At 38.7% G+C, this 21,128-nt stretch overlaps 1 protein-coding gene across 1 annotated transcript in view; it reads right to left on the bottom strand.

The window, feature by feature from the left end:
• Positions 1-630: 630 nt before the first annotated feature.
• Positions 631-21,128, bottom strand: part of ENTHD1 (ENTH domain containing 1) — a 156,065-nt gene continuing 135,567 nt past the window's right edge. The window contains exon 6 of the mRNA XM_003419825.3: positions 631-2,370. Within this exon, the coding sequence (XP_003419873.1) occupies positions 1,766-2,370 (605 nt within the window). The 3' untranslated portion in view covers positions 631-1,765. The remainder of the gene's footprint in view (positions 2,371-21,128) is intronic.

Raw genomic sequence — 21,128 nt, 5'->3', positions numbered from 1 at the left:
AGCAGATTTCCTGTCCCCTCCTGTCTTCTAGTCCTTGCCCCTGGGCTGCTGTACCCATTTAGTCTCATTTTGTTTTATGGGCCTGTCTAATCTTTGGCTGAAGTGTGAACCTCAGGGATGACTTCATTACTGAGCTAAAAGGGTGTACGAGGGCCATACTCTCAGGGTTTTTTCAGTCTCGGTCAGACCAGTAAGTCTGTTTTTTTTTTTTTTTTTGAGTTAGAATTTTGTTCTACGTTTTTCTCCAGCTCTGTCTGCGACCTGCTATTGTGATCCCTGTCAGAGCAGTCGGTGGTGATAGTCGGGCACCATCTAGTTGTGCTGGACTTGGTCTGGTGGTGGCTGTGGTAGATGTGGTCCATTAGTCCTTTGGACTAATGTTTCCCTTGTGTTTTTGGTTTTCTTCATTCTCCCTTGCTCCAGACAGGGTGGGACCAGTGGTGTATCTTAGATGGCTGCTCATAAGCTTTTAAGACCCCGGATGATACTCACCAAAATAGAATGTAGTTCTATTTCTTAACCCAATCTGTGTAATGAAAATCAGTTTTAGTTTGTCTGGGCTGGGAATTCAGGCATTGGTATATTTTTTAAATCTCCCATACTTCTTCAAAATAATCAGTGAAACCCATTGCTGTCAAGTTGATTCTGACTCATAGCAACCCTATAGGACAGAGTAGAGCTGCCCTATAGGGTTTCCAAGGCTGTAATCTTTTCAGAAGCAGACTGCCACATCTTTAACCCATGTAGCACCTGGTGGGTTCGAACTGCTGACCTTTCAGTTAGCAGCTGAGTGTTTTAACAATGGTGGGATCCAGGCATTAGTATACTTTTTAAATTTCCCATACTTCCTCAAAATAATCAGTGAAGAGGAATATAAACAAGATTAGCCTTGACTTGGTAGTTGTTGAAACTTAGTGACGGAAACATGGAACCCATTACAATATTCTAAGAAAATAAAAGCTTCCCTGAAGGTTCCAATGTGCAGCAGGGTTGAGAATCACTGGTCTATGGTCCCAGACTACATCATTTTGCCCACAAGTAATTGGGATTTCAATTTGAAAGACTGTCTTAATGAATTAAAAAAGACACACACACGATGGAAAATATCAAATTTATTTTCCAAAACAGAAGGAAAAGAAAGTATGCATTTGAATTCACTTTGCAACATCGGTTAACAATAAAAAACCACTTGTTCCATGTCCTATTCATCTCAATTTAACAGTCAACTAACTGTGGCACCCGAAAGAAGGGAAAGAGTATTTCCGGCCCTTAGTTTGCAGAACTTGAAATTTGGCAAAAGAACATGTGAAATGTATACAATGAACTTACTCCTCCTATGTCAAGGCTAAATCTTGTTAACAATGGGGCTCCATACAGTTGAAAAATAAAGGGCTTCATAAGGGCTCTGGAATACTCATTTGCAGTTTGAGGTCTTAAAACGACTTTCACTAATGCTTAGCCTATTTTGAGGTAAAGTACAGAGCACGCAAGAATGAAATTCTCTTCGGTGTCAAATGAACTAATAATTTAAATCTGAAAATATGACCAAAGGTGACATCTTTTCTCTTTAAAAACATTAATGACCCCAATAAACTACCCAGACGAATTTATTGGTTTGAAAGATACTGGCTAATAAACTTGACAAGGAAAAATTATACCATCGCCCTACTTTTGCCATAATAATAATAGTCTATAAAAGGTTAACTTCTTAAGTCTTTGGGAAGTGGAGCCACATGAGTTCTATCAAACACGGCTATTGAGATGATTAGATGTGACCTGAGCTACCCTCGGAAGACTGGGTAGCCTGAGAAGATTTACTTATTTGCTGACTATTCCCACTCATGTTTACTAGATGGCTATTGATGGCATGAAGTTCTTGTATCACCATGCTCAGATCTTCATGTAATTTGACTATAGCATTCTTTACCTCTCCTAAAAGAACTTTAACAGAATTGTTTGATTCAGGCTCCCCAGGCAAGCCTTTGGTTGTCTGAAAACGAGCACAGGACACAGAAGCGAAGTGGTCTACATTGTGGGCGGAAAACTCTACCCAATTAGTGCTAGAGATATGGCTGGTCTTATTTTTAGCAGAATCAGAGTTACTTGGAAGAATTTCCGGTAGATTGAGGTTGTCATTTTCCTCTTCATCAGAAAACACTGGGCCCCTAGGAGCAAAGGGGTGATGAACCCTGGCTGTCTTATTGCTATCTTTAGAGGAGGCAGAAGAAGACGGTTGATGGGATAAAGTCCAGAAGGAAGGTCCAGCCAAAATCGAGGGTAAGATATGAACTGACTTCTCTGGAGAGGCTGAATCGGGAGATGACACGGATAGTGTAGAAAAGGAGGACGTTCCCTTAGAGACGGTTGAAACTAAAATATACAAATCAGAGAGAAATGTTATGCAAGTAATAGCTGAAATAATTCTACAATGTAAACGTCTATCTGGAAGGTCTCAACATAAATAAACTACTTAGAATTTTAAATGTTAAATATCCATAATAATCCTAAATAAACCCAAAGCAGGAAATTGAGAAAATCTCTGGATGTATTATACATCAATAATACCATGGAAAGAAAACTAAAATAGAATTATCAATATTCATCTTGACTCCCAAACCCTACCAAGCATATTTTTACACTAAGCTTATCAGAAAGAGCAGAAAAGTAAAGAATTTTTTTTTTCTACTGACAGTATTTTAAGTTGTCAATTAAAGTAGAATATCTGAGAAACCTACAACTTAGATTCATCTTTTTTTTTTTTTCCTACAGAGAATATTATGGCAAAATGAAATACCAACTAAAAGTACCCAAAAGTTACTGAAATTAACCTTTTTCATGCGATGGTCAAATATCAAGACTGAAGTCCTACCCATCTCAGATCTAAAATACTTCAGCACACGTAGATTGTTATTTTTCTCACCAAGAAACTCTAAGTAAAATAAAAAGCAATCTAAGCTTATTTTTCGTAAGATTAAAGATTTGATAAAATCTCTACTTTCTTTGAGGAAATATCATATTAAATCCCTTATCACATACTTCATTCTAAAAATATTTCCCAAAATGTGTTTGGAGGAACACTGTGTTCCTTAAGATGCTACAAGAGGTCTTGTGAAAACAGGGCTTCAGAGTCAAATAAGACTGGGCAGTTGTATATTGTGACTCACGTTAGGAGAAAAGCAATGTCCATTAGCACATTAAACGTTCCAAGGAGCCTACAGTAATGTAACGAGGTGTTTTCCAAACTTTCTTGATCACAGAATTTTTTTTTTTTCCTCCTTGGGATACCTATTTATATTCATATATGTAGTAGGTGGCACATACTAGGGAAATCCCATTCTAAAGTCTTTGTAACTAAATCTAGACTTGCCACTTTAAAAACAAAAACTTATTCACTGTAAGTCATGTCATTGTTGTTTGGTGCCATGGAGACAGTTTCGAATCATAGCCACCCTTAGTCATAGAACAGGAAATTTAACGCTTATGGCTTAGCACAGATGACTTAATCTTCCTGTATTATTTTATTTTTTTATATATTCATGCCCCTTCTAAACTTGTTTGGGCTTCCTGTAAAAACTATGGTCACGGGCAGGAGGCTTCCATTTTCTGCTTCAAAGCTCTGCACAGCCTATCTCCAGTTCTCAGGAAAAGTTCCAGTCACAATACTTTTGTGGGGTGAAATGAGTATTCTCAGCTGACGCAGCGGCAGGACATGACAAGGATGGCAAGAACTTCCTCAGCACACGGTCGAGCTGAGCCAAGTGCGCTTACAAGTCAAGGCCCGGCCCGTTCAGACATTCTATCCTTGGACTCAAAAGACAGAGTAATGGTGGTGGGTGTCTTGATGAGGGAAGCCTCCACGTGTTTGTGTTCTGATTTACACTGCTACACTCTGAACTGGGGCTGCTCTATGTTGGCAGCACAGCTGTCACCTGGCATGTCCCTTCACCATTCTCCTATCCTGGCTCTCCTGTTTTCTGGATGCACGTCTTCCTCTGTTTTGGTTTACTCTCATTTTGGTGCAGCACATTCTCCACTAATTCACTGAAAATGGGTGCATGAGAAGTACAACTTCTGAGAATGTGCACGTCTGACAATGTGTATTCTACCTTCGTGCTTAATGATAGCTTGGTTAGGAACAGAGTTTTAGGTTGGAAATCCTTTTCTTTCAGAATTTCTTAGGGAACAGTCCATTGTCTTTTTGATTCCTGGTTCCAGTACTGCTGTTCAGGAGTCAGAAATCAATCTAATTCTTATTCACGGTATATAATCTATTTTATCTCTGAAGTAGTATAGAATCTCCTCTCTGTTCCCAGGGCTCTGAAACTTCTCAGTGATACGCCCTGAAGTGGGACTAGTCTCATTCACCGAAGTGAACTGAAAGTGTGCATTTCAATCTGGCAACTCATTTCCTTCAGTTTTAGAAAAATTCTCGAACAATTTAATCAATGATTTTACCTCTGTGTTGGCTTTGTTCTCTCTTTCTGGATCTTCTCTTGTTTATATGTTAGACCTCCTGGACTAGTCCTCTAATTTTTCTCTCCTATTTTCCCTATCTTTGTCTTTTTTCTCTACTTCCTTGGAGATTTTGTCAACTTTAGCTTCCAATCCTTACACTGAGTTTTTTATTTCTGCTATTACATTTTTAATTTTCAAGAGATTTTTTTCTTTTTTTTTTTTTGGTTGTTCTCAGAAATTCTTTTTTTATAGCATCTTATTCTTGTTTTCATGGATACAACATATTACTCTATCTCTTTGAGGATCTTAGTGACAGCTTTTTTAAAAAGTTTTCCTTTCCCAGCATAGCTTATCTTTCTTTTAAGTAATTTTTCTTTGTTTTCTCTCAGTGTTCCATGTTAGAGGTTTTTCTTGGATGTCTGGTACTCCTTGTTGTTTGCTTATGATTAAGAATGGAGAATTAAAAAGTTGACTGGAAGCTCTGAATGTCAGTTCGAAACTTGTTAACTTTGAGCTCCAGCATATAGTCATTTGAGTGGGTTATTTGTTACGGAACTACTAATGTCAGTAGCTTTCTTTATTTCTTTTTAGCGGGGTCAGATTCTTAAGAGAAGAGTTTTCCTACCTCCGGCCTAGAGAGTAAAGATCTGGCTACCAGTGACCACCAGTCAGTATTTTATTTACATATCTTCATTTCATCCTGTACATTTTGTTACAGTACCCACACCCTGAACTCTACCTAGCATTTCTCATTTCAGAGACCCTACATCTCAGGGGTCTCTGAAGAGGACTTGAAGCACTTGCTGATGAAGATCAAAGATCACAGCCTTAAGTATGGATTATAGCTCAACATAAAGAAAATAAAAAAAACCTCACAACTGGACCAATAAGCAACATCATGATAAATGGAGAAAAGATTGACATTGTCAAGGATTTCATTTTACTTGGATCCGAAATCAACACCCACGGAAGCAGCAGTCGAGAAATCGATGTATTTCCTTGGGCATATCAGCAGCAAAAGACTTCTTTAAAGTGTTGAAAAGCTAAGATGTCACCTTGAGGACTAAGGTGAGCCTGACTCAATCCATGGTGTCTTCAATCACCTCATACGCATGTGAAAGTTGGACAATGTATAAGGTAGACCGAGCAAGAATTGACACCTTTTAATTGTGGCGTTGGCCAACAATATCGAATATACCATGGACTGCCAAAAGAACAAACAAAACTGTCTTGGAAGAAGTACAACCAGAATGCTCCTTAGAAGCAAAGATGGCGAGACTATGCCATGTTATGAGGAGGGACCAGTCCCTGGAGAAGGACATCATGCTTGGTAAAGTACAGGGTCAGTGAAAAAGAGAAAGACCTTCAATGAGATGGGCTGACACAGTGGCTACAACAATGGGCAAGAGCACAGCAACAATGGTGAGGATGGTGCAGGACTGGGCAGTATTTTGTTCCATTGTGCATAGAGTCTCTATGAGTTGGAACCGACTTGACAGCACCTAACAACAAGAACATCTACTCTCTCCAAAATACAAAGCTCCAGTCCTCTGCCAGGGGTCGTGGGTGTGGATGAGTGTGGAAGACAACTGTTTAACTACTTGTCAAGGAGAAGCCTAGTTATTTAACCACTTTTCAAATAACTGTCTCCTAATCCTCATTATTTAGAAACCCTGGTGGCATAGTGGCTAAGAGTTTGGCTGCTAATCAAAAGGTCGGCAGTTCAAACTCACCAGGCACTCCTTGGAAACCCTATGGGGCAGTTCTACTCTGTCTTATAGGGTTGCTATGAGTCAGAACCGACTCAATGGCAACAGGTTTTTTTTTTTTTTTTTGAATCCTCGTGATTTAGCCCCACCCCCAGCAATAACACGTGGAATAAGTTCTATAACCCTAGGAAAGGAATCTTAAAAAGGCTGACAAAATTTCCCAAGATCACAAGGCTCAAAAGGGATAGAGATGGGATTCAAACTCAAGTCTCTAAGCATATGATTTTTACCAGTATACTATATTTCCACAGAATTCCAGTGTATTAGAATTATTTTCATTTATCAAAGAATTGTGTTAAATTCTAGGTAAAAAAAAAGAAGGCAGGCAACAAAGATGGTGAAGAATTTGACATCTTATCATATAAGGAATGGCTGATGGGTTTGCTAATCTTGACCCAAAAACAGATAGTGGGAGAAAGGGTAAGAGGCTATTTTCAATTATTTGAAGATAGTTACAAAACCTAATAAAAAAAAAGTAATAATATTTTCCATTTATTGTGTTGCGCATGAGGTAGAATTGAGATCAATAGGTGAAAGTTATAGGATAACAGACTTTAGCTCAATTACCAAAAAAGAGCTTTCTAATAGTCACGACTGTTCATACGTGAAATTGGATGCTTTGGGAAATGGTGAGTTTCTTGGCACCCATGGAGCTCATGAACAGACTAATGACCATTTGGCAGGGGGATGTTTCAGGTAAGATCAATGCATCAAATGGCAGAACTATGTATATGCCCTTTATGAGATTCTAAGATCCATATAGCTGGACTATATGAAGAAGAACAGGGCATCAGGATTGGAGGAACATTGATTAACAACCTCCATTATGCAGATGACACAACCTTGCTTGCTGAAAGTAAAGAGGACTTGAAGCACTTACTGATGAAGATCAAAGATCACAGCCTTCAGTATGGATTACATCTCAACATAAAGAAAACAAAATCCTCACAACTGGACCAATAAGCAACATCATGATAAACGAAGAAAAGATTGAAGTTGTCAAGAATTTCATTTTACTTGGATCCACAATCAACACCCATGGAAGCAGTAGTCAAGAAATCAAAAGACTCCTTGCTCTGAGCAAATCAGCTGCAAAGGATCTCTTTAAAGTGTTGAAAAGAAGGATGTCACTTTGAGGACTAAGGTGCGTGTGACCTAAGCCTTGGTGTTTTCAATCACCTCATACGCCTGTGAAAGCTGGACAATTGAATAAGGAAGACTGAAGAACTGACGCCTTTGATTGTGGTGTTAGCGAAGAATATTGAACATACCATGGACTGTCAAAAAAACAAATGTCTTGGAAGAAGTATAACCAGAATGTTCTTTAGAAGCAAGGATGGCATGACTACGTCTCACATACTTTGGACATGTTATCAGGAAGGATCAGTCCCTGGAGAAGGACATCATGCTTGGTAAAATAGAAGGTCAGGGAAAAAGAGGAAGACCCTCAAGGAGATGGATTGACACAGTGGCTGCAACGATGGGTTCATCGATAGCAACAACTGTGAGAATGGTTCGGGACTCGGCAGTGTTTCTTTCTGTTGTGCACAGGCGTCGCTGTGATTCAGAACCGACCTGGCACCTAACAACAACAACAAGGATCCTAGGACCCAAAATATACCTGTTAAGAGTACTAAGAACACTATTCCAAACACAGAAGAGATTGAGTTCACTCTAGTTAGAAAGAGTGATTTTATAAGAAGTATTTAAGTAAGTCAAGAGGAAAACAATGTGAGTCAAATATTTATATATTGTTATCTTATATATTCAAGGATAATACAGTTACATTAGTTACATATACATGTTACTCACAGACTATTATTCATATATCTGTGTTAGTCATATACACATGATGTGACTTAAAAAAGCCTGGTATTTAACTGTACGCTAATGTTTCTCAAAGCGTGGTTCCTGGACCAGCAGCAGCAGCACTGCCTATGAATTTGTTAGAAATGAAATTCTTGGGCCTCACTACAGATCTACGGAATCAGACACCTGGGGTATGGGCCCAGAAAACCGAGTTTTAACAAACCTCCAGGTGTCTCTGACGCATGCTAAAGCTGCGAACTACTGCTTTGTACTATAGGTCCACTTCTGTTTTGTGGCTACAGCTGCCGATTAAAGAGCTTACTGTTGTTTACAATCTTGCAGCTCTGACTCACAGACTACATCATGTTTTGCGCACTTGGTCTCTAATTGCTACACACCAATTTACTTCTGTTTCCAAACACGCCACACCTGGACCATCCACTGTAGCTGTACTTCAGGGTGCATCTCCACGGCCGCTTAGCTCCCTGTTCTTGCTCACCACGGCAGCTATCTGGGCATCTTCTTAGCATTCATCGCCTTCACACAGTCCACTCACCAGAGTAGAAATGCAGCAAATATTGCGAATCAGCTCTAATAAACGGCTGTATTTTAAAATCTCATTGTGTGATTGATAGGTGCATGGGAATTAACGTTAAGGTGCTGATAAAAATTATTCCAAGTGTTATCTCTAGTATGTCTATGTCTTATACTCATGAATAATATTGGACAGATTAATTGTAATATTTCAATCTTAAATTTTGAAAGCATTTAGAAGAACTGTACAGACTGTAAAAATAAAATGACAGATTTCTAGAAATATTTTAGAACTCTCATTTGCTGCAGTTGTTACTTACAATTCGTCTATAAGCAGCAGATCCTTGGTCAACCAAACACTTTTAAATAGTTTACTGTACAACAGGGGGATTATTTTTTTGTTTTCCAATTCTCCTCTTTTAGTCTTTTTGCTTATACACATGGTTGTCAAGTTAAAAATATACAAAAATTACAATATTCTGATCTTTTTTCTGTGGTTAAAGAATACAGCATTTTACACAAAGGCTCATAGCAGCATTATTCATAATAGCTAAAAAGTGGAAGCAACCCGAATGTCCACTAATTGATGAAAGGGTAAATATAAAGTGGTACATTCGTACGATGGAATATCATTCAGCCAGAAAAAGGAATGAATTACCGCTCCATGCTACAACATGATGAACCTTGACAACACTGTGCTAAGTGAAAGAAGCCAGACACAGAAGGCCATGCATGGTATGATCCCGTTCATATGAATGTCCAGAAAAGGCAAATCATAGAGACAGGAAGTACATTAGTGGTTTCCAGGGGCTAGGGGCAGGGAGGAATGGAGTGGGACCGCCAGTGGGTATGGGGCTTCCTTTTGGGGTGATGAAAATGTTCTGGGATTAGATAGTGGCGGTGGTCGCGCAACTCTGAGACTATACGAAAAGCCACTAAATCGTGTACTTTGAAAGGATGAATTTTATAGTATGTCAATTATATCTCAATTAAAAAATGTTAACATTTAAAAATTTATTTGTAATGCCATTATTTTAAATGAGCTACAGAAAAGAAATACATTTAGGAATAACAGAATTAGAAAGAAAAACGAGTCTTTGCTTCTAAATCATTTATGTGATGTTTTTATTGAGAAAACTGGGTTTTGGATTAAAGATGAGTTTTCTCACTTACTTATATTTGGCTCGCTAAATTTTTCTAAAAATCGAATCAATGTGTCTTTTTTGCCTACACAAAAGCAGGCAGGAGTTGAACAGCTAGAAGAGTTGCTGGGATTTTGAGGGGGGAGGGGGCTGGGGAAGAGTGAGGGCATCACAGCCAGGCACCTCCCTGGCTCCCCTGGAGGGGTGCCACGGGCTCCCTTTAACACTCTGCCCCACCTGGTGCTCCGGAACCAGCCTGACCAGTAGCTCAGGGTTAGCTGGGAGCGCTTGCAGAATGGCTTTCTATCATTTTCCCTATTTCTTTTCCTGGACTTCTTAACTGTTCTGGCTCTGAAGCCTTTTATAGACAAAAAGGCACAGAGTATGGTTGATGGGTCTTTTGCATACATGTTTTGTTTGGTTCTTACACTAGCAAAAGGTGAACTGAAAGTAGCTATGCAGGACAACTACTACCTCCCCCCCCAAAAAAAAACTACCCAAGTACCTACTAAACAGATGGAACCAATGAGACAGAAGCAAAGGATGAAGCCGGTGGGAATTCCCACCACTATTGCATACGAGAAGATGTAGAACGAATAGATTCTTTTTTCTCCAAAAAAATTAGAAAGTCCAGTACACTTTACCTGTGGCTTGTGAGCACAACACGAAAGCTGCCTGCCATCAAATCTGGCTGCCAAGCATCTCCCAGCTTTTTTCTTTTTAGTGTGCATGATAAAATATCTCATGACCTAAAAGAACAGTTTGAGCTACAGATAAATAACCTAAAATTTAAACTGAGAAGTAGAGAGATGGACTGTTCCAGGAATACCATAATTTGGTATCAAAAAGTCAAAGGAGGAGGGTCCTGCAGCTAAGCTGTCCCTCCCATTCAGTAAAACATTCAGGTATAAGTAGGTAGCTGCTTTAGACAGTCTCCTTGATATCTGAGATCTGCTAAAAGAAGAAGATGCAAGTATTTTTTACTGGCTCAGCTCATTATCTCCAAAGAGTTTATCACATCACACTCAGACTCCATATAAATGAGAATTTCTTAAAACAAAACAAGAAAATAGCTAAATAATAAAGACTTGAGCACCTGGTTCACTGTCTTTTTTGTTCTCCATCATCCAGAGGGACAGTGGTGTCCCTGTGGACTAGTCATCCATTCCAGCTTCATTGTTTCTTGAATTCCACAACCACAGTGGCCTTCACCCACTGTCCTGAGGTCCGCCTAGCACGTGCCATCACTCAGAACTGCCCTACTCTGAGATCGTGCTTTCTAATAGCCACTTCTCGATCACTTCCAGCCCTTCCGTTCCTTCTAATACATCTACACTTGGGCCTCACTGAGACGAGTCCAACAACATATATATATATTCTCTCACTCTGGCAATGCCCTCCTGGCTGTATCTCCTTTGTTGTCCTGTCTATATCTCCATTAAACATCATTCAACCGCTTTCTTGCCACCATCTCTACCTAGCTGTCGCCTTGTTTTCTGCCTAACCTGCTGCTAACTCCTAGTGCAGAGGTTAGCAAACTTTTCTGTAAAGGGCCAAACAGTAAATATTTTAGGCTTTACAGGCCATATAGTTTCTGTTGCAACTCAATCCTGCCATGATAGCAAGAAAGCAGCCACAGTGTGTACCAAAACAAACAAACAAACTGGCATGGTTGTGTTCCAATACAACTTTATTTACAGAAACAGGCAGCAGGCCGTAGTTTGCCAATCCCTGTCCTGATCCTGTGTCAGTGCAAATATCCACCCATCCCATTCCCATTCCCAGACTGGTCAGTACTACTGGAGCAAACCAGGGGATCCCACAAACTAGGACCACTACAGATCACTGCTCCCGCATCTTAGTTGGGCCCTCAGCGAGTATTCTGGCAGCTCCTTCTTCCACTCTCTCCAGTCCTGTTCTAAATTTTTACCATTCTCCTCAAGGCCCCTTTACCACTCCAAACCCCTCAGTCTCAGCGGATGACCTCAGACAATAAGAAATTGAGGCCATTTCGTATAGTGGGTGGCACAGAAGGACACAATACAACTTTTAATTATTTTTTAAATTTTGGTAAAAATATAACATGTTTGCCAATTCAACATTTTGTATGAGCACAACTCAGTGACACCGACCACATTAATCATGCTGCTCCACCGCCACCAGCGTCTATTGTCAAACTTTCCAACACTGTCCACAGATGGTCAGCGCTTCCTAAACCACGGCTCTCCTTTCCCTCCTTCCCTCAATACATCTTAATCATTAAAAGCAACAAACACTGACAACAAAACCTTTCCCTCACATCTCATACATCCTTTCTCCTCCTTCCTTCCAGGCTCGTGAAAGGAGGGGACTCGCTCTCTTTCTGGATTCTGGATTCCAGTCCCCTGCTCCCAGACCATACTCCATCTGGGAGTTCTGGAAAGCTCCGTCTAGCTCACCCTCTGTTACCTCTGTCTCTTACCTAGCTTCCTACAACAACCTTTTAAGTGTCCTCCTGCCTCTAGTTTCACCTCTTCCGAATCTGTCCTTCACAATGCTGCCACAATTACTTCTTTAAGGTCGCTTCCCGGCTTACAACATTTAGTCACTTGCATTGTCTTCAGAACAAAGCCCAAACTTCTTAACCTGGCACACATAGCTCATTATCTGTCCTGGCTTAATTTTCCAGTCTCTTCGATCACTTTTTCAGACACACCTTCCATTGTTGCTTTACTGAGCTGCTTTTAGCTCACTTACTAAATATCAAATATTCACTACATGCAAGGGGCTGGGTTTGGTGCTGGGGATACAATAAAAACAGGGCAGACAAGGTCCCTGCCTTCATGAAGGAGAGAATCAAGTTTAAACAATGAAATGCATATGGAATTATTATTTAATTAGAATGACAAGAAGTGCTATGAAAGAGATTACAGGGTACTAAGTCAGTATACAGTTGTGGGAATTTGGAAGAACTTGGGGGTCAGGAAATCCTGAAGAAGTGATGCTTGAGCGGAGCTGAAGGATGAGTAGGCATGAACTAGGTGAAGGGGTAGAAGAAGAGTGTTATGGTCAAAGGGGACAACGTGAGCAAGGCAGTGAGGCAACAAGGTTTTATTTGACAAATAGAGCACCAGGCTGGTGAGAGAGGCAGAAGATAGGACACCCAGAGCCCAGTAGGCTACCGGGTCTTTATTCTAAGAACACAGGGACGTTCACGGTTTAACTGCGTCATCGGGTCACTCTGGCTGCTCTATGGAGGATGCACTAGAGTTCCCCAGAATCTCTTTGCTCAGTTACAAGTCTCTATTATTCCTCTCCCTGGAATGATAGGGGTGTACTTGTTCCTGGGAATAAATGAGAAACCTCTGGGGACTTCTGGAAACAACCAGAGAGAATTTTGAGGGTTGAGAAGGGCCTGAGGTCCTACAGTTCTAAAAGTGGGACAAAAAATATAAACATTTGAGTAAAAATAGCAGAGTTTTATTTCACCTTTAAGGAATACCAGGCTCCATTCTAAGCAGTTTATTAACTCTTAGTCCCCATTACAGCTCTGTGTGGTAGTGAGATTGTCTCGTCGTCCTTGTTTTAGAGATGAAGATACTGATTACCCCTAGGTTGACCTTATGGTGAGGCTTAGGGACATTTAATAGATTCTCCATCCTCCCTCTAGGAATGCTATCACCCCCTGTCAGGCTCACGCTGCCTCTTCTGGGAAACCAGGTTATTTCTCAAATTGGGGTGTTCAGACATGCAACCAAGCCATGTCCTAAACAATCATTGCAGAAACAATTTGGCCTTGATTTACCAAGAGAGAAATACTGTATTTTGCCTTCTTTTAAGAATTTGTAATAAATGGTACTAAATCTATCAAACAATATCACATACACACATACAACTTTCATTATCATTCAGTTTTAAATATTTTCTCATTTTTTCTTTAGATTTCTTCTTTGACTCATGAATTATTTCGTGTATTGTTAGCATCACTAACTGTGATGTTAAAACCAAAAAAAAAAAAAAAAGCCCGTTGCTGTCAAGCCTATTTTGACTCATAGCGACCCTATAGGACAGAGTAGAACTGCCCCATACAGTTTCCAAGGAGCGCCTGGTGGATTCGAACTGCCGACCTTTTGGTTAGCAGCCACAGCTCTTATCCACTATGCTACCAGGGTTTCCAAATTGTGATGTTCAGTGGGTTTTTTTGGTATGTGCCCTTTATCAGTTTGAGGGAGTCTCTTTTATTCCTAGTTTGCTGAGACTTTTTCAAATCGTAAATGAGTGTAGAATTTTATCAAATGCTATTCCTGTGTGAATTGAGATGATTACATCATTTCCCCCTTATTCTGTTAATGCGGTAGATTACAGTGATTTTATTTTCAAATGTCAAACCATTCTTGAAAATTCTGGGATCCTGCTTGTTCGTGCTGTATTATTCTTTTGATATATTGCTAATATCTAATTAAGGACCTTATTAAGGACTATATGTTAATGAGGGATATTCATGTATAATTTACTTTTCTTGTAATGCCTGTCAGGATCTGCTACCAGGGTTATGCTGGCTTTGTAAAATGAATTGGGTAGTGCTCCTTCCTTTTCTATACTCTGAAATAATTGGTGTAACATTGATGTTATTTCTTTCTTAGAATTCACTAGGAAAGCTATCTGGGACTGGGATTTTCTTTGTGAGGAGTTTTGATAATATATTCATATTCATGTTTCAGTTTCATCTTCATTTCAGGTGAGTTTTGTTCAGTTGCCTTATCCATTTCAACTAAGGTGTCAAATCTATTGTCATAACCTTATTCATATTCTTATTATCCTTTGATGCTTACTGGATTTGCAGTTATATTCTATCTTTCATTCTTGGAATTGGTAAGTTGTAATTTCTCTCTCTCTCTTTTGATCAGTCTTGCTAAGGGTTTATAAACTTTAACTCTTTTAAAATCACCTTTTGGTTTTTAAAATTCTTTACTTTTTACTATTTTTCAAATTTCATGTATTGCTATTCTTTGTTGTTTCCTTCCTTCTACTTACTTTGGGTTTAATTTACATTTTTCAATTGCCTTAAGTTAGAACCTTGTATCATTGATTTTAAGCGTTCTTCCTTTTTTATATAAGCATCTAAAGCAATAAGTTTCCCTATAACCATTAATTTAACTGCACCTCATAATTTTTCAATTTTAATTATTATTCAGATTTAAATATTTTTCTCATTTCTCTTGATTTATTGTTTTACTCATGGATTATTTAGAAATGTATTGTTCAATTTTCAAATATTTGGTAATTTTCCAAGTATTTTATTGTTACCATTTTCTAATTGAATTTCACTGTGATCAGAGAATATACTCCTTAATATTTCAATCTTTTGAAATGTATTATTACTTTTTGTTTTAATGGTACAGTATATGTACTTTCTTGGTGAACATTCTTTTTGTACTTCAAAAAAAATGTATTCCACAGTGACTGGCTGTAGTATTTTACAGATGCCAATTAAAGTTTTTTATGTCGTTGTTAGGTGTAGTCAAGTCAGTTCCAACTCATAGCAACCCTGTGCACAACAGAACGAAACACTGCCTGGTTCTGCGCCATCCTCATAACTGTTGCTGTGCTTGAGCCCACTGTTGCAGCCACTGTGTTAATCTATCTCTTTTTCCCTGACTCTCTACTTTACCAAGCATGATGTCCTCTTCAGGGACTGATCCCTCCTGATAACATGTCCAAAGTATGTAAGATGCAGTCTCGCCATCCTTGCTTCTAAGGAGCATTCTGGTTGTACTTATTCCAAGACAGATTTATGTGTTCTTTTGGCAGTCCATGTATATTCAATATTCTACACCAACACTACAATTCAAATGCGTCAATTCTTCTTCAGTCTTCCTTATTTATTGTCCAGCTTTCACATGCATATGAGGCGATTGAAAACCCCATGGCTTTGGTCAGGTGCATCTTAGTCCTCAAGGTGGCATCCTTGCTTTCCAACACTTTGAAGAGGTCTTCAGCGACCGATTTGCCCAATGCAATGTGTCTTTTGATTTCTTGGCTGCTTCTTCCATGGGTGTTGATTGTGGATCCAAGTAAAATGAAATCCTCAACAACCTCAATCTTTTCTCCATTTATCATGATGTTGCTTATTGGTCCAGTTGTGAGGATTTTTGTTTTCTCTACGTTGAGGTGTAATCCATACTGAAGGCTGTGGTCTTTGATTTTCATCAGTAAGTGCTTCAAGTCTCTTCACTTTCAGCAAGCAAGGTTGTGTCATCTGCATAATGAAGGTTGTTGATGAGTCGTATTACTTGCTCAGCATACAGATTGAATAGGTATGGTGAAAGAATACAACCCTGAGGCACACCTTTCCTGACTTTAAACCATGCAGTATCCCCTTGTTCTGTTCGAACGACTGACTACCTCTTGATCCATGTACAGATTCCTCATGAGCACAATTAAGTGTTCAGAAATTCCTATTTTTCACAATGTTATCCATAATTTGTTATGATTTACACAGCCTAATGCCTTAGCATGGTCCATAAAACACAGGTAAACATTTTTCTGGTATTCTCTGCTTTCAGCTGTGATCCATCTGTCATCAGCAATGATATCCCTGTTTCCATGTCCTCTTCTAAATCCAGCTTGAATTTCTGGCAGTTTCTTGTTGATATACTGATGCAGCCACTTTTGAATGATTTTCAGCAAAAATTTGCTTGCATGTGATATTAATGATATTGTTCTTCCAGCTTGAGAAATGCTGAGTGTGTTCTTCTCTTTTGATTTTCATTCTGAAAGCTCAGCTGAAACCTGTCTGCCATGGGTGACCCTGCTAGTATTTCAAAACTGGTGCCACAGCTTCCAGCATCAGAGCAATGTACAAGCCTCCACAGTACGACAAACTGACAGATGCGTGGGGGAAGGTTTTTGACAGTACTATTCATATATACTTATACTTACTGATATATAACTTCTATATACTTACTGATTTTTGTGTGTCTTTTTGTCCTATCAATTGCTTAAAAAGGAGTGATAAAATCTCTAATTATGATTGTGGCTCTATTTCTTCCTATAATTCTGTTAGTTGTCTTACATGTATTTTTAAAAACCCAGTGCCGTCGAGTCGATTCCGACTCATAGTGACCCTATAGATTAGAGTAGAACTGCCCCATAGAGTTTCCAAGGAGCGCCTGGCAGATTCGAACTGCCGACCCTTATGGTTAGCAGCTGTAGCACTTAACCACTACACCACCACGGTTTCCGTCATGTATTTTTGAAGCTCTTTTAATAGATGCATGCACACTTACAGTTGCTATATATTCCTGAGGTACTGACCCTTTTACCAATATGAAATGTCTTTCTTTGCCTCTAGTAATTCTCCTTGTCTTCAAGTCTGTTCTGTCTGATACTAACAGAGCCATTCCAGTTTCCTTATGCTGCTGGCGTAGTATAAATTTTTTAATCTTCTTGCTTTTAAAGTGCTTCCCTCATAGATAGCATATGGTTGGGTCTTATCATAAATTATAGTTAACATGCTACTATTTAATGCAAAATATAGAAATCTTTCAATGTCATAGTTTCATGAATTCTTCCGTTCTTTGTCTATGTTGTAATATGTATTACATCTGTTGTTGTTTTGTGTCATCAAGTCAGTTCTGACTTTTAGCAACCCTACACGACAGAGTAGAACTGCCTCATATGGTTTCCTAGTCTGTAATCTTTAAGGGAGCAGATCAACAGATCTTTTCTCCCATGGAGCAGCCGGTGGGTTTGAACCACCGACTTTTCAGTTAACAGATAAGCCTTTAACCACTGTGCCACCGGGGGTCCTTGTATTACATCTACATATGTTATAAACTCCAAGATAAAGTAGTCTAATTTTTGCTTTAAACAGTTAGATGTATTTTTTAAATTAGAAGAATATATATATATAGTCTTTTATATCACTCACATATTTATCTTTTCCAGGGCTTATTTTTCTTAACTGTAGATTCAAGTTACTATCTGGTGTACTTTCCCATTAGCCTGAATCTTCACCATTTCTTGTAGTGTATATCTGTTGGTGATTAATCCAGGTTTTCTTTATTTGAATGTTTTTTTCTTCACCTTAATTTTTGCAGGTAAATTTTGCTAGATGTAGAATTCTGGGCACTTGTAAAGACATACCAGTGTCTCCTGAAATCCATTGTTTAGAATGAAAAGTTAGCTGTCATTTATATTGTTGTATTTTGGTTGTAATATGTCAGTTTTCCCTTGCTGATTTCAAGAGTTTATCTTTGGAATTCAGCTGTTCAACTATAAGGTGCCTAGGTATAGTTTTCTTTGTATTTATTCTGTTGGAATTCATTGAGCATTTTGGCTCTGTATTTTCTTTTACAAAATTGGGGGAGTGTGGGGTTATTACTTCTTAAATATTTTCTTGGCAACTATCGATTTTTCATCCTCTTCTGGGACTCCCCTTGCACCAGTGTTGGACTACTTGATATTGGCTGCAAGACTCAGAGCCCCTGTACATTTTTTGTTAATCTTTTTTTTCTCCATTTTTTAGATTAGATATTTTCTATTGATCTATCTTCAAATTCACTTACTCTTTCTTCTGTCATTTCCCATCTGCTGCTATGTCCCTCTAGTGAAGTTTTCATTTCAATTGTTTTCTTTTTCAGCTCTAGAATTTCCATTTGGTTCTTTTATATATATAGATATATATAGATATATATAGATATAGTTTTTATTTATCTACTGAGATTCTCCCATCTGTTCATTGTGTATGAGTAAAGTAAGTCCTTGGATATATTTATAATAGCTGCTTTAAGATCCTGTCTGCTAATTGCAACATCTGGATTGTCTCAGAGCTGATTTCTACTGACTTCTTACATCTTCCTGGTTTTTCTTTTCTTTTCTTTTTTTGGTCTGTTTAATGACTTTATTTTATACTAGACATTTGGATGATACATTATAGAGTCCCTGAATTCTGTTACACCCCTCTGAAGAGTGTTGATCTTTGTTCTAGCTTGAAGTTAAATGGCCTGAACTCTTCAGGCTGTCTCCCCTGCAGTGAGCAGCAGCTGAAATTTCTTCTCAGTTCTTTTGGTTTCAACCAGGATTTTCTTTTTCTTTTTGCCAGACTCACTAGAATCTTCTCCCATATAGCTTAGCAGTCAGCCAAGGACTTGGGTAGAGTTTATACACAGGTTTTGTGGTTTACCCTTTCTGCGTCTCCCTCCCTTTTATGATTTTACTCATAACTTTCCAGCTGCCCTGCCAGCACTAAATTCTGCCTTCTGACATCTCAGGATATGTCAACTTTTCAGCTTTAGAATTTTCATTTGATTATAAATTTTTTATTATGTGATTCTTTTCTTAGTAAACACTAGCATTCTGATGAAATAATCCATATTTTCCTCTGTCTTCTTATTATATTAATAAAAATTATTTTAAAGTACCTATCTTATAACTTCAGTATTTCGATCATTTGTGGGTCTGTTTCTGTTGCCTATTTCTTTCTCTTTTATTTCTGGCCATTTATTTGTTTCCTGATGCACCTACTTTTTGTTGAATTAAAAAATATTGTATGAAAAATTGTAAAGACTTTAATTGTCTTCTAGTAAGCAGATGAAATACAAGTCCATCAGTTTGCTCTAGCTGAAGCTGGGTTTCAGCGTTTTTGAGGACTGTTCTTTTTTCTGGTTTGTCTCTACTCCTAGAATGTAATTCTGATGATTAGGGTGTAGCCTTTCATAGATCTCAACTGAAAGCCTGGAATATTTACCAGAGAACCTCTAATTGGCACATTCTGAATTCCAGCTTCTGTCTCCTAGCACCACAAGATACCAGAATCTCTGCTCAGTTAGTTCACTGACCTCTTAGAACTTGCTTGCCACTTACATTTTTAGCATCTCACCCAGAACATATATAGCTTAAAAAAAGCAAACCCGTTGCCACTGAGTCAATTCTGACTCACAGCAACCCTTAAGGACAGAGTAGAACTATCCCCACAGGGTTTCCAAGGAGTGGCTGGTGGATTCAAACTGCTGAACTTTTGGTTAGTGGCTGGGCTCTTAACCACTGCACCATGTGTAGACAAATGCTCAAGCAAGAAACTATACAAAGACTTTTGGACTTTATGCTCTATAATTCCTTCTTCTCTGGAATATGGCTTTTCAAGTCCCTGGCACCTGGACAGTCCCAAACCGCAATTCTGTTGTCCAAGCTCAGTGAGACAGTAGAAAGTCCAGGCCTCTGATTTTCCCTTAGCTTCTATCATCCTACTCTGCTAATAGGCAAATGGCCCAAGGGGGGAAAAACCTCGATTGTTGACTACCTTGACTTCAAAACAGCTTTTAATAATTTTCTGGCTTTAATAATTATTTTTGGTGGGAGGGTTACACCAATACTGTCTACTTCATCAAAGTCAGAAACAAAAGACCTCCTACCTAATTGTTTTTAGAGAAAATTATTGCTATTTTGTATAACTGAGAGTACTTGGTACACAGACAATGGTGAAAAAATATTTCCAATGAATTTCTGTGGTATCCGTGAAAGAAATGAACGAAAAATAACAACTTCCCAGGGGGCTGTCATGGACATAAACCATCATAGCCATCATGTTGTTGTTATTAGGTGCCATTGAGTCAGCTCCGAATCAGAGAGACCCTATGTACAACAAAACATTGCCCAGTCCTGCACCATCCTCACAATTATTGCTATGTTTGAGCCCACTGTTGCAGCCACTGTCTCACTGGGGGTTTCCCTCTTTTTTGCTGACCCTCTGCTTTACCGTGCATGATGTCTCTTTCTAGAGACTGGTCCCTCCTGATAACATATCCAAAGTAAGCGAGATGAAGTCTGACCATCTTAGTGTCTAAGGAGCATTCTGGCTGTTCTTCCTCCAAGAATGATTTGTTCTTTCTTCTGGCAGTCCATGGTATATTCAATATTCTTAGCCAATACCACAATTCAAATGTGTCAACTCTTCTTTGGTCTTACTTTTTCATTGTCCACCTTTTGCATGCCTATGAGATGACTGAAAACACCATGGGTTGTGTCAGGTACACCTTAGCTATCAAAGTGACATCTTTGCTCTATAATTCTTTAAGCAGGTCTTTGGCCGCAGACAATCAATCGTAAGCAGTAGTAATTGGCTTCCACATCATCTGTCTCAGTGGAGAAGTTAATATGGTGATAAAACTAAGAATCAGTTTTACCTTTAGTCTGTTCAATACCAAAAAATTCTGGAAGGAGGCAGTAAGAATTTTTGTCATTTATTGATCTTACCAGCATCAAGGTAAATTAACCCTAACATGGCAGCTTCCATTTTGATCTGAGCTCAAGGTAGTTTAACAATTACATGTTAAAAGTTTGATATTCATATGAGTTGGTAAATATTATGCATAAGAATCAATAAAACTACTACTTAGTTTTTGAAAACATTGTGAGGAAACAAATCATACTTTTACTA

This window comes from Loxodonta africana, chromosome 4 (genome assembly GCF_030014295.1).
Source record: "Loxodonta africana isolate mLoxAfr1 chromosome 4, mLoxAfr1.hap2, whole genome shotgun sequence".
NCBI classification, from domain to species: domain Eukaryota; kingdom Metazoa; phylum Chordata; class Mammalia; order Proboscidea; family Elephantidae; genus Loxodonta; species Loxodonta africana.
This window is presented reverse-complemented; position numbering and strand designations above follow the sequence as displayed.